Raw genomic sequence first — 14,584 nt, forward strand, 5'->3', positions numbered from 1 at the left:
CATTGTCTTATACTCTGTAATACACTCTTTTACTAATTCTAGATAGTTCAAATCTTGTAATAAACTATTATTGAATTTCCAAACACATTTTCCTGCCTTAAAATCTGTTAGTTTTAGAGATATACTAGGGAAAGAGTGGCCTGACCTGTAGCCAGGCTCAATATTTGACTTAACTACACTGGAGAGAAGATTATCTGAAATGAGGAAAAAGTCAAGACGAGCCTGTTTAAGCGGATTACTTTTTCTCCATGTGTATCTTTTCAAGTTTTCATGATGCTCCCTATAAATATCAATAAGTGCAAAATTCTCTATAATTTCCAATACCTTATCTCTGGCTTTATAATTATTAATTTTCTTATAGCTATTATCATAATAGATAGATATAGATATAGATAATTTCCAGTACAGGAACTATTGTTCCTCTTCACCGGACTCGAAAATGTCATGTTTTAACATATACTGTTCATTTTCCGGTTATGGTAGCCCTGTAGTTGAAAATTACGTCTTCGTTTTTCCAATTAGTATCAAGTCTATTTTTGAAGCAGTTAATGTTTGGTGCTGAAACAACATCTTCTGGTAAACTGTTCCACATCTTTACTGTTCTGATGGTGAAGCTGTTACTCCGTAACAATGTTCTGGAATGCTGCGGGAATATCATTTTTGTGTTTCCTCTGCTGCTGTGCCGGGGTGCCACATCCTTCCATAGATTTAAAAATGAACTCGCCTCTTCATCGTAGATGTTATTTGTTAACTTGTAAAGTTCAATCATATCTCCTCTGATTCTTCGATATGATAGGGTTGGGAGATTTAGAATTTTCAGTCTTTCTGGATATGATAGGTTGTTCATTCCTGGAAGACTTTTAGTAGCTCTGCGCTGCACCGCTTCGAGTCTATCGATGTCCTTGATTTTGTATGGAGCCCACACCGCGCTTGCGTAGTCAAGTTGTGTCCTAACTAGACTTTTGTATAACAGCATGAGTGATTTCTTGTCCATAAAATGGAAGGTTCTTCTCAAAAGACCGAATATCTGGTTCGCCTTCTTGATCTTTTCGCTTATGTGATATTCAAATGTTAGTTCTGGGTCGATTATTACTCCAATATCTTTCTCTTTATCCGTACGTGCAAGGTCGTTTCCAAGAAGTTTTATATGTTGCTGGTGTTTCCACTGTACGCCTTTGTTGTTTACCTATGTGCATATGTTTGCACTTTTCAGGGTGCATTCTTAATAGCCAAGTATCACTCCAGGTTCCCATCGTAATCAGATCTTTTTGTAGAATTTCTTCGTCCTCGCTATTTTTAATTACCTTGAAAATTTTGGTGTCATCTGCAAACAGGTACATGTCCGAATTAACTGTTTCAGGGAGATCATTCACGAAAATCACAAACAGTAGAGGGCCAAGAACTGAACCTTGTGGAATTCCTGACGATACGTTTGTCCATTCAGAGTTTATATTATTTATTGAGACGTGCTGTATTCTTCCTTCTAAAAAGTTTGTAATCCATTTTATTACTTGGTTGGAGAATTTATAGGCTCGTAGCTTGTTGGCTAAGCGCCTGTGTGGCACTGTGCATGTTATCTAGTCCCGGCGATTTGTTTGGTTTTAGTTTGTTTAAAATTTAAATTATATGCTCGCTTGTTATTTTCAGTTCCGACATTTCGCTGGTGATATTTTTGTCTGCCAATGTAGGCGATTCTCCTTCATCCTCCTTTACAAATACACTTTGGAAGAATTTAGCCAGAATATCAGCCTTTTCCTTTGCGGTTGTAGCTTTCCTCGAGTTAGTATCCTTTGGGTTTACGTATAGATCTCCGATTTCCACTTTGGTCTTGGATTTAGAGTTGATATATTTCCATATTAGTTTCGGATCTGTTTTGGCTTTGCTAGCGAGGGATTGTTCATAGTTCTTTCTCAAGTTTCTAGTTATCGCTTTGACTTTGTTTCTGATTTTGCAGTATTGTCTTCTTATTTCTGGGTCCGATGATGTGACAACTTGTTTTGAGAGCGAGTGTTTCAGTTTGATTAGTTTCAGAGTGTCTTGATCAACAGGAAAATTATGCTTGTTATTTTTGTTCAGCTTGATCGATTTTGTTGGCACGTATTTATCAATAAGTCCATGTATTTTGTTCCGAAACAACTCCCAGTTTTCTTCTATAGTGTGGTCCTCCTTCAATTCTTGTCTCCAGTTGACGGCGTTTATTTCCTCGTTTAGTTTGTCATAATTAGCTTTGTTGTAGCATTTTCGGGTCCTAGACGTTGTTTTAGTTGACTTTTGGCAATCAATTTTAACAATCAAAACATTATGGTCGCTCTTTCCCAGTGGGCTCTGGTAATCTACAGATGATATAATGTGTTCGTTATTAGTTATGACTAGGTCCAGAATGTGAGGTGTATCGTTTCCTCTCCATCTTGTTGGATGTTCAATCACCTGTGACAAAAAGTTATCTTGTAGGCAGTGAATGAGTTTATATTCATGCGATTCTGTGCTGTCTCCTTTAGAGTTCCAAGTTTCCCAGTTTATGTCTGGGTAGTTGAAGTCTCCCATTATGATCATTTTTGAGTAGTTTTTGGATGTTGCTTCGTTTATCAGGTTTCTCAGACTATTGTTGTTTTCCTCGGATCCACTGTCTGATCTATATATCAGTCCAATTAATAGTTTTTCGTGCACATTGAGGGGTACTTCTATGAATATGTTTTCTTGAAAATTTGTTTCTAGGCGAACTTCTTTCGGTTGGAGTAGCTTGTTAACATATAAAATCATACCTCTTCCCATGTTATTGTCTATATTTTTATCAAACATGCAGTAGTCCGTATTCCCTTCTATTGAGAATTCTTGAGGTTTCATATTTAGAGATCTTGTTTTAGGTTTAACCTCCGTAATCCCGATTATTTCTGGTTTAATTTCATTCACTCTTATTGCTAGTTCTGAAAGTTTGTTTTTTAGTTGATCTGCATTTGTGTAGAAGCATGTCAAATTTTCGAACGTTATTTGTTTTCCTGTGGTTTGTTGCTTACTTATTGTCCTCCCTTTGTTTTGATCTTTGTTATCCTTCTGTCCCACGGGGGTCCCCGTACTTTGTACGTGAATTCCCCCGATGGGTTTTGCTCTCGTTTCTTCTTCGCCTCCTCCCAGAGCTTCTTTTCCTGTTCCCGTTCGGCCTTCGTGAGGTCGTTGCTAATTTTAATGTTTGAAAGGTTTTCGTCCTCTCCTAGTTTTTTGATATTCCTGAACAGAGCCTTTTTGGTATCCGTATTATAGAAGGATACCAAGATAGGTCTGTTTGTTTGTTTGTCCTTTTGATCCCCTGCAGTGTTGAATCTACCAAGTCGGATGACTTTCTCGGTGTCATTTTCCGACTTAGCATTGCATGCATCCAGGATAATGTTCACGTGTTCAGTGTCGTGCGCTATCCTGTCATCCCGTGATGTTGAGCTGCTCTCTGGGATACCGTATATCACAATGTTGCGTTCTCTGTTTTTCCTTTCGTTGATCTCTGACATTATGTTCGTTAGGTTCGGTTGTTGCGATTTGGAGTTGGTTTCCGACTTTTTCACGGGTGGGCTTCCGCCGTCTTGGGCCTGGCCCTCCCTGATGATTCTACGGACCGTTTCCTCGTCACATTTTGTCGCGATAGCCTGTTCCAATGCTGATATCCTACTTTCGTAGACCTCCATAATTTCTTTACACTTCTTCTCAATGTTCATATCGGTGGCGATACATTTTTGTACCGTCCCCATGCAGCCCGTACAGAACCACATGTAGTCTGGAGATTCCTGAAGTGCTTTATAGTGTGCATCCGATTTGCCGAGACATTTGGTGCAGTGACGCGAATGACATCTTCCGCATTCCATCATGTTTGCTTCCGCATCCTTGAATGTTTTGCTACAATCCTTGCATTGCCATTCTCTATCTTCTTTATCACCGATATCCAGATTGAAATCGGTGATGAAGTCGCTGTTGCTCGGAGAAATCTGTTTAATGTTCGTTTTAGATCCCGATTTTGACGACCCCGGGGGCCTCCCACGGGCCCTTGTGATGACGTTGCTAGGGACGTCGCCATTGTTTACTCCATTGTTCTTCTTATTGTTCGCCGAGGCCATCTCACGATCGCCCGTGACGCTCTATTCCTGGCGTTTTATGTTGTTCCTGTGTGTTCCTCTTTTTACTGGAGTCCTTATATACTGCTCTGTACAATTTCGTCTGTGGATAATTCCTCAGACATTGGTAATCTTCGTTTTTGCTCCTCTCTGATTTGTTGTGTTGTTGTCGATCTTTTTCTGGATCTAAAACCAAATTGAAATCTCCACAGACAATAACATCGTTATTTCCAAATTCTTCTATAGTTTCAGTCAAAATATTATAAAAATCTGGATTGTCATCATTGGGACCATACAAGCTGATAAGTGTGACGTTATGAGATTCTACTTGAATTTCAATTGCTAAAAAATTACCATCAGGCTCATCCCCTTTTTTCACTTTGATAACTTTGAACTCAAAATTGTTCCTAAACAAAATGGCCACACCCCTGGAATTGGATTTAAAGGAATTAAAGAAACACTGAAAACCGCATTCATTTCTAATAACATTTTCATTTTCTTTTGTGAAATGTGTGTCCTGTAAACATATAATATTAGTTTTCAAAACTCTAAAATAAGAGAAAAGATCTTTGCGTTTTAGTTTTTCACCTAAACCACGACAATTTGCCGATATAATAGAAATATTATTATCTGTCATAATGGAAATAGTATGGAGTGAAATAATTGAAGTGTGATAGTACATGTGCCGACTCGAAAAGATAGGAAAGGAGCGGAAAGGAAAGATGTGTAGATAGAAAGAGAGAACATTTAAAACAAATAAACATAAGGTCACGATACTCGTGGACACTGTCAACCAGCACACTTACCCTCAAAGACATACCAATACAGTAATACTGTTATAATGGAATATAAACATGCACGAATCTGCAATAATCTCATACCGGAAGTGATAGATCCATATCCGACCTCAAGATCCGGAATTATATCAGTATATATATAAAATATGAAGCAACACATGTATACATTGTCTTAGTTTTCTAGGAAGTTAAAAGGTTGCCGAACTGTTGAAATTATTGAAAAGATTTAATCACTTGCAGCAGTAATATTATCATATTACATATAGAGTATGTTATAGTAGTTAAGCACGTAGAAAATCTACATGTACGAAAAATTTAATAAATAAATATATTAAACATAGAACAGATCAAGTAGTAATGCAGTCATATACAAGTATGAAAATCGAAATAAATAAATAAAAAAATAAATGAATGAAAAAATTAAATAAATAAATAAATAAACTCTTACCTGTAGTATGGAAATATTTAAATCCCCAAAATCACTTTCAATCATGACACTGACACACAAAACGAAGAATTAACACACAGAAAAAAACTCATAATAGTTAAAATTTCGGTATAATCCAGGAAAGAAAATCCTGGTGGCACCATAGTGCCTTGTCACTTTACCGAAATATCAAAAAGCACATTGTCCTAGAAATTGGAGTCATTCATCAGGTAATCCTCTGTGAGTGGGGTGTCAAACAATAGTTTTCTCTTTTTACCATTGGTAAGAATAGCAAAAAGTTTCCCATCCGTGCTATAGGTATTCTTCACACATGAAAGTTTGTAGGCAACATGGAGTATATCCTCTGATTGGCTCTGGTGAGATCATCAAACACCGTAAACTTCGATTTCTTCAGTTTGGAACGGGCTTTGATCACTTCCATCTTCTTACGTCGACGAACAAACTTGACAATAGTGTTCCTAGGTTTGTCACTCTTGAAGCGTCCCAGTCTGTGGGCAATGTCGATGTCATCTTTACTTATCTGGACGTCCAGTTTCTCCTTTACAAATTTTACAACTTTGGAAACACATTCCTCAATAGATTCAGTATCTGTGGGATCATCTAGTCCATTGATCCTAATGGAATTTTTGCGACCATGCTGTTCCAAGTCGTTTTGTGCTGCCTCAGAAATTACTTTGGTATTCTGCAGGTCACAGACCTGTTCCTCAAGGGATATGACAACTGTTCGTAATTTGTCGTTTTCAGTCTCTAAGTCAAATATCTTTCCCTTTAATTCCTCAATCAACTGCTGGTTTTCTATTTTGATGTCTTCTTTCAGCTTTCTATTTCTGTCTTCAAGATCTTGCTTAGTGACCACACTTTCAAGCAAACGTGAAATATAATTCAGTCTTTCATCAATAGATTTTTCGGCAAATCCCAATGATTGAAGTCCTGATTTCTGGCCAATAGATCTTCTTTGCCGTGCAGGATTCATGATGAATATATAACACTGGCAGTATGGTATAATATAGTATAGTGAGTACAGTAGGTACAGTCCAGGTAAATTCCAGGTAAGTGTGGTTAACAGTGTTCACGTGCTGGGTGTCAGTCCATTGTTACAAAACACGGTCCAAAAAACATATTTTCAAAATAAGAATTTCCAAATTGAATTCACTAAAGCCACAATCAATATTCCATAGTGTCGCTTGCCAAAATTTACAAGTGAAATCTTGATAAATCTCATAGAAATAAGCTTTTAAGGTGGAGCTCCTGACACACAACCACCCAGGTCCACATGACCTTGACCTTTTCCAACCAGGACCAATATAGATATGTTATTAAAATGTTATCTCAGGCTAATAATTCTAAACAAGTTTGACTCATTTCCTATGAAAATTGAGCAAAAAGTGCTCATAATTGTGTTTTCCCTATATAAACTATAGTAAATTTGACCCCCTCCCCAGAGGGAAACATGAGACCCCAGGGTCATATAATTCACAATTTTTGTAAAGGACCTCAAGACCTTTCCATCTATGAAGAGTATGTGATTCTACCATTTCCAGAATTTCAGAAGAAGATTTTTGAAGTTATAGCCTATTTGACCCCTTTTGACCCCGCCCCTAAGGGTCAGTCACGGAAAATTGGTTAAAAGAATTCAATGGCCATCTCATACTGATAATTCTGACAATATTTGACTCATTTCCTATTACAAATGATCAAATAATACTCAAAAATGTGTTTTCCCTATATAAACTATAGTGAACTTAACCCCCTCCCCAGGGGAAACCTAAGACCCCAGGGTCATAAAATTCACAATTTTGTAAAGGACCTTTCTATCTATGAAGAGTATTTAATTCCATCACATCTGTGAGTGGAGAAGAAGATTTTTGAAATTTTAGTCAATTTTACCCCTTTTGGCCCCTCCCATAGCTCCCTGGGGGTTGGGGACCATATAATTCACAATTTTGATTGGCCTCATGCCTTAGAAGGTTTGTGCAAAATTTCATTGAAATTGCTTCAGCAGTTTTGGAGAAGAAGTCGAAAATGTAAATTGTTTACGGACATACGACGACGACGACGACGCACAACGACGGACAAAAGGCGATTAGAATAGGTCACTTGAGACTTTGTCTCAGGTGACCTAAAAAGTCATTATTGATACTATTAGCTCTGTTAAAAAGTCTTTGCCGTTGTTCTTTATAAAAGGTACAGTCGCCTATAAAATGTGATTCAGTTTCTATTTCGTTAGAATTACAATATTTACACAGCCTTTCTTGTAAAGGAGTCACTGAGTTAGTGAAGCGCCTGTCTTTATATGCAGTGGTAAACTGCCACATTTTAGCTTAGCTAAGACACTACAGTGTGGTCTTGGTAACGAACAAGTTATATACGGTTCTGGATGTAGATCTTTTTTGAACTTCCTATAAGTTATCAACTTGTTACCGTTCACAAGACCTCGGTCATTCCACAATTATGAAACCATTTTTGTTCCTCACCTATGAATACTTTACGTTTGATTTCGCCGAGTATATTTCTTGATGCACTCGTAGCGCGATCGATCAATTCGTTGATTTCATAGTCTCGGGCTATCTTATGGGTTCTTTTGTACCATGACTTTCCTCTCCTAGAAGACCATTTGGTGACCTTATGTAATATTCTATCATGTGACACTGATTGAAGCCGACAGTAAAAATGGAACACTTCAATGTGTTGTTTTCCTCCGCAGGAGATCCAACCCATGTCACCAGCCTTTGCTACATCAAAGGTATTTCTTGTTACTCCCAGGAATATACGTGCTGTACGATTTTGAATGTTATTTATTGCTCGATACTCGGTAATCCCCCATATCGCAGAGCAATAAAACAGAATAGGTTCTACTAGATTTTCATAAAGTTTTGTAAACACGGCATAAGACATTCCAACGATGCAATAAATTTAGTAGTAAGTACACCTAAGGCTCTACCAGCTAACTTTGCGAGTTCCTTCACTGCAAGCTTTAAGTCCATATATTCGTCAAGCCATAACCCGAGGTACTTGTAGGCACTTGATATTTCCAATCGCTCCGATCCACACATAAAAACAAATTCAGTACGATTGCTTTTTGAAGGTCGAAAATGGACGACTTTAGTCTTAGAAATGTTAACTGAGAGCCTCCAATCGGAACACCCCTTTTTCACAATATTAAACATTTGCTGTAACGATTCCTTAGTTGATGCGATGAGAACTATATCATCCGCGTAAAACAGCGAGCTCAATGTTATATCATCGATATGAATTCCTAATTCAGATTCATTTAATTTTTGTATAAGGTTGTTGATGTAGATTAAAAAATTGCGGGAGACAACAGACAGCCTTGTTTTAGTCCATGGTTAACGTTGATTCCGTCTGTTAAAACGTCGTTTACTCTGACGTAACATTTAACGTTACTATATAACGATATAATGGCGTCGTAAATTTTGCCATGTACACCACATGATAAGAGCTTGTACCACAAACATTCTCTATCCACCGTATCAATAAGTCAGCGGGATCCTTGGGTCAGTAGAGTTTGCTTTTATTATCGGGTTTACAATACCTGCCCTCCATTTGCCGGGCACTACGCCGTTTTCAAAGCAAGATGAAATTATACTATATAACACAGAAATACATCCTTCGTTCTTCAAAGCTTCTGCTAGAATAGCATCTGTTCCTGTTGCTTTGCCCAGTTTCAAATCACTTATCGCTGATTGAACTTCTTCAATTAGAATTGGCCTATTAAGGATATTCTCATCTGTACAAGCAGTTTGCTGAAGTGTTGTTAGTTTGGCCTTTACATCTTCAAAATGTTTCTCGTTAAATTATCCAGTATTGTCACTGTCAAATAGGAGGAGTTCGTCGAACAAACTTGTGTCTACAGACACAGACAGACAGACAGACAACCCAATTTCAGTATACCCCACTTAACTTTGTTGCCTGGGGTATAAAAAGGGAAGAAAAACCTAGACTACAGAACATAGCAGTGAGACCAACACCTCAGCAGACCAACACCTAGGTAGACCAACACCTAGGCAGACCAACACCTAGGCAGACCACCTTGGTAGACCACCTAGGTAGACCAACACCTAGGCAGATCAACACCTAGGCAGACCACCTAGGTAGACCAACACCTAGACAGACCACCACCTAGGTAGACCAACACCTAGGTAGACCACCTAGGTAGACCAACACCTAGGCAGACCAACACCTAGGCAGACCACCTTGGTAGACCAACACCTAGGCAGACCAACACCTAGGTAGACCAACACCTAGGCAAACCAACACCTAGGTAGACCAACACCTAGGCAGACTAACACCTAGGCAGACCAACACCTAGGTAGACCAACACCTAGGTAGACCAACACCTAGACAGACCAACACCTAGGTAGACCAACACCTAGGCAGACCAACACCTAGGCAGATCAACACCTAGGCAGACCAACACCTAGGCAGACCACCTAGGCAGACCAACACCTAGGCAGACCAACACCTAGGCAGACCAACACCTAGGCAGACCACCTAGGTAGACCAACACCTAGGCAGACCAACACCTAGGCAGACCAACACCTAGGCAGACCACCTAGGCAGACCAACACCTAGGCAGACCAACACCTAGGCAGACCAACACCTAGGCAGACCAACACCTAGGCAGACCACCTAGGCAGACCAACACCTAGGCAGACCAACACCAACACCTAGGCAGACCACCTAGGTAGACCAACACCTAGGCAGACCAACAACTAGGCAGACCACCACCTAGGCAGACCAACACCTAGGCAGACCAACAAATAGGTAGACCAACACCTAGGCAGACCAACACCTAGGTAGACCAACACCTAGGCAGACCAACACCTAGGTAGACCAACACCTAGGCAGACAAACACATAGGCAAACCAACACCTAGGCAGACAAACACCTAGGTAGATCAACACCTAGGTAGACAACACCTAGGTAGACAACACCTAGGTAGACCAACACCTAGACAGATCAACACCTAGGTAGACCAACACCTAGGTAGACCAACACCTAGGTAGACCAACACCTAGACAGACCAACACCTAGACAGACCAACACCTAGGTAGACCAATACCTAGGTAGACCAACACCTAGGTAGACCAACACCTAGGTAGACCAACACCTAGGTAGACCAACACCTAGGTAGACCAACACCTAGGTAGACCAACACCTAGGTAGACCACCTAGGCAGACCAACACCTAGGCAGACCAACACCTAGGCAGACCAACACCTAGGTAGACCAACACCTAGGTAGACCAACACCTAGGTAGACCAACACCTAGGCAGACCAACACCTAGGCAGACCAACACCTAGGCAGACCAACACCTAGGCAGACCTGTAAGCAGTAATACAAACCTGCAAACACGGACCAAAAATGTTGGAGGATATGAAAGTGAATTGTTACAAGAGTTTTGTTGGACAATGAAGATTCCTACTTACTGGCCAGTTTCCTCTGCCTGCACAGAGTAACAGTATATCATCTGTCTCCAGTTGTAGTCTGGTATTAATGCCTTCCCGACTCGTAGACACTAACGCTTTAGAAACTGAGGATTTCCAGTCACCAGAGCTGTTGATTTTAGCTGTAATTATTACCTATTTAAAATATAAATTCATGTGATTGGAGAACATGATTTTAACGGCCAGATAATTAAACTGTACACAAAACTTAAGAACAAGCAGTAACTGTTATTGTTTATTAAGAACAACTGTTATTGTTTTAATTATCAAATAACAAAGAAACAATGAACTATGGAGGATGAAGTTGATCGCTGATGACCAGATATAGTTCTGTCTGAAGTGTTTTTCAAAGGTTCATGGTTCTGGTCTGATGGTGCATTCACTTCTTTGATAAAAGCTGATAGGCCTAGTGTAATCTTGTTTTAGTGAACTGGCAAATGTCATCAAAATGATAACAAGACAATATTACCACTACAATAATATTTCAAAGTAATGGGACTAATTCCTGTACCATGATAACGTTTGTGTGGGACTATTGATTCTGTTGGTGATAAAAATGATATTCCGTGCTAATGTCATTTCAACGAGAAGATTACAAAGAGTCAGATTCCATCACCACTGGAGATATTAATCCTGCTCAAACGTTATCGGGTATCACATGGTACATGAGTAAGTCCCATTGTCAAGGGCAGGGAAGATATGGTTCCATAGTGTTTATGAAAACACTGTGCACCCACGAAATCATCATGAGCCAGTCCATATTTAACCTGGGCCCTATATGAAGAAGATTAAGGTGAACTAGAGGTGATTACCTCCTAAATCTATCAGCTTGAAATTATAAATAAAATTCCAAGTTTCCCAAAATATCATACTGACATTGTAATAAGCGATTACTGTTTTGTAAGTCTTACTAGGTAAAACACCTTACGATGTGTGATTATGACCAAATTAAAATTTGCTTTCGTAGATTACCCCAAGTGCACGGCAGCCATTACTTACAGTACTGCCGAGATCCCCAATTTCGTCATTTTTCAGAGTCACAAAATTACGTATTCTGGATAACGTTTTCATCAGAAATTTTGGAATTTAGTTTTGACATACAAATGAGTCAGTTTATAGCTACTTTTTACCATATTTTAAAACAAAACTTCGAGTATTTTAGGATTCTCGAAGCTGTGTGTCCTGGTCAGCATTTACAGTACTACGATCTACCCATATTGTAGTCTATCTAACATTTATTCAAATTATTTAAAAGCAATATTACTTCACATAGCAGCCCATAGAATAAAAGTGACTAAAATTTGAAAAAAATAAACTCTATAGCATGAAATTGAACGATTTCACCATGTAGTATTTTTCGAGATATCGACAGCCATACTGTACGTACACATAGATCTGCATTTATGTGTAACACAGTGGTTTATAACATTCCTTTAAAACCAGATATACATGATCAATAACGAAATATATATATTTTACAAGTACTTATTAAGATGTTTGTTGGTAATTACGTATTAATATTATTAATTCCCATCTATTGGCTGTGGCCTGAGGTGATCTACCAGCGAGGCCATGCACGAGCGGCCGTGGTCTGGCCAAATGGTTCACATTCGTTATATTAAATAGTGTTGTGAACAGCTTTTTCATGTATAACAGAAACATAAAACATTGAAATCAATTATCTATTCATAACTTTTTCACAACATAGATTTCTACGTGTGAACAAAAAAGGGGTACGTGTGATGGCCCGGCACCGCTTCGCAAGCTGGCTTCAACACTAAATCTGCACAAATATATTTAGCAATAAACAATTGTAAATTTAAAAAATATAAATGTCTGTAACCTCTGAAACAATAAGAAACCATATTAAAATCAGAATTTGCAAAAATGGAATTGTATACTTTTGTCAACGTATTGATTGTGTAGCAGGGATGTACATATCTGTTATTGTTTTTATTAGTCGCCATACTGTGTTTGTACCTTTGAGGACCCGGATGTAAACTTTCTGTGACGTCACGCCATCTTTTCTGAAATCTCCTATACAGATTCCACAGATACCTTTTAATAATTCCAATTTTCATTGAGAAAATTTACTTACCGTTTTATCGTCCTCATTAATAGGCTTGCATAAAATATCTAAATCCTTTTTAGAAAAGTACCTCTGCAAAAAAAAAAAAAAAAAAAAAAAAAAAAGATGTTAAATGTTTATTTACATGATGTTTTAAGAATATAAACTGACTAAATTAGTCTAATATTAATCTTTAAGATTTCCAAGATGTTTTAAACAGATATATTAAACCAAAAATATCCTTGCAATGTGGGGACTGTATGTCATATTCCATACTATAAACATATAGACACACAGGTATGTGTTCTATTGTGGGACAACACTCGTGTGTAAACAGAAACAGTCACATCCTTGTAAAATACCACATCAAGGCATTTATGTATATAGTTCCAGAAAAAAACCCAAAGATTTACTTGGCTTATTGTCTAACGAGATTTATCTGCATTATTGTCTTCCAGGATTTACTTACCTTATTGTCTAAAGAGATTTACCTGCCTTATTGTCTAACTAGATTTACCTGCCTTATTGTCTAACAAGATTTACCTGCCTTATTGTCTAACAAGATTTATCTGCCTTATTGTCTAACAAAATTTACCTGGCTTATTGTCTATAGAGATTTAACTGCCTTATTGTCTAATGAGATTTACCTGGCTTATTGTCTTTCTTACCTCGTAGTCTAACAAGATTTATCTGCCTTATTGTCTAACGATCTTTACCTGCCTTATTGTCTAATGAGATTTACCTGCCTTATTGCCTCTATTACCTTATTGTCTAACTAGATTTACCTGCCTTATTGCCTAACAAGATTTACCTGCCTTATTGTCTAACAAGATTTACCTGCCTTATTGTCTAACGAGATTTACCTGCCTTATTGCCTAACGAGATTTAACTGCCATATTGTCTAATGAGATTTAGCAGTCCCTGAGGAATCCTTAGAGCAGTGGCCGCCTAATTGATTGACAAGACTTACCTGCCATATTGTGTAATGAGATTTACCTGTCCCTGAGGAATCCTAAGAGCAGTGCCCGCCTTATTGCCTGACAAAATTTACCTGTCCCTGAGGAATCCTTAGAGCAGTGCCCGCCTTATTGGCTGACAAAATTTACCTGTCCCTGAGGAATCCTTAGAGCAGTGGCCGCCTTATTGCCTGACAAAATTTACCTGTCCCTGAGGAATCCTTAGAGCAGTGACAGTTTCTTCAGTTTCTAGTAGCTCCACCCCACAGTTCGGTACAATATCACTCAAATCTTTCAGCTGAAATGTTGAAAAAATTTACATTACCATATCATAAGAAAGTTTAATTATTTTGACCATAAGTCTTTCAACCTATTCTACCAGGTCAATATAACCCCATGTTAACCGATTCAAAAGGTCCTGAATTCCTATTGGATATCATAGTTGTTTCAAAAGAGACAAATGAATTATTTTGTATGCTAAAACTGCGAAAAGAATGGCCCAAGGACACATCCCTGAAGAAATGAAAGGAGGGAAATTGTGACATCAAAGCTTCGTATTATCTTGAATGTGATGTCATTGTTGTAATATTAACTCAGTGCTTCTTAAAATAGAAACTGCGGGTTCAAATGGAAATTATGGACCTCCATGTGACCATGCATTTGCCAAGAAGTATTGTGGAAAATCTAAACATATCAACATTAAATCATATCTAATATTAAATCATATCAAATCATATCTAATATTCTACA

At 38.3% G+C, this 14,584-nt stretch overlaps 1 protein-coding gene across 4 annotated transcripts in view; it reads right to left on the bottom strand.

The window, feature by feature from the left end:
• Window positions 1-14,584, bottom strand: part of LOC138331040 (aspartate--tRNA ligase, mitochondrial-like) — a 669,399-nt gene that overhangs the window by 46,273 nt on the left and 608,542 nt on the right. For 3 of the 4 annotated variants that reach the window (XM_069278498.1, XM_069278495.1, XM_069278497.1), the window contains exons 10-12: window positions 14,040-14,132; window positions 12,909-12,971; window positions 10,793-10,945 (exon numbers count right to left, since the gene is read on the bottom strand). In XM_069278498.1, the coding sequence (XP_069134599.1) occupies window positions 10,793-10,945; window positions 12,909-12,971; window positions 14,040-14,132 (309 nt within the window). The remainder of the gene's footprint in view (window positions 1-10,792; window positions 10,946-12,908; window positions 12,972-14,039; window positions 14,133-14,584) is intronic. The other variant, XM_069278496.1, reaches the window with a different exon arrangement.

This window comes from Argopecten irradians, chromosome 9, assembly GCF_041381155.1.
Source record: "Argopecten irradians isolate NY chromosome 9, Ai_NY, whole genome shotgun sequence".
NCBI lineage: Eukaryota > Metazoa > Mollusca > Bivalvia > Pectinida > Pectinidae > Argopecten > Argopecten irradians.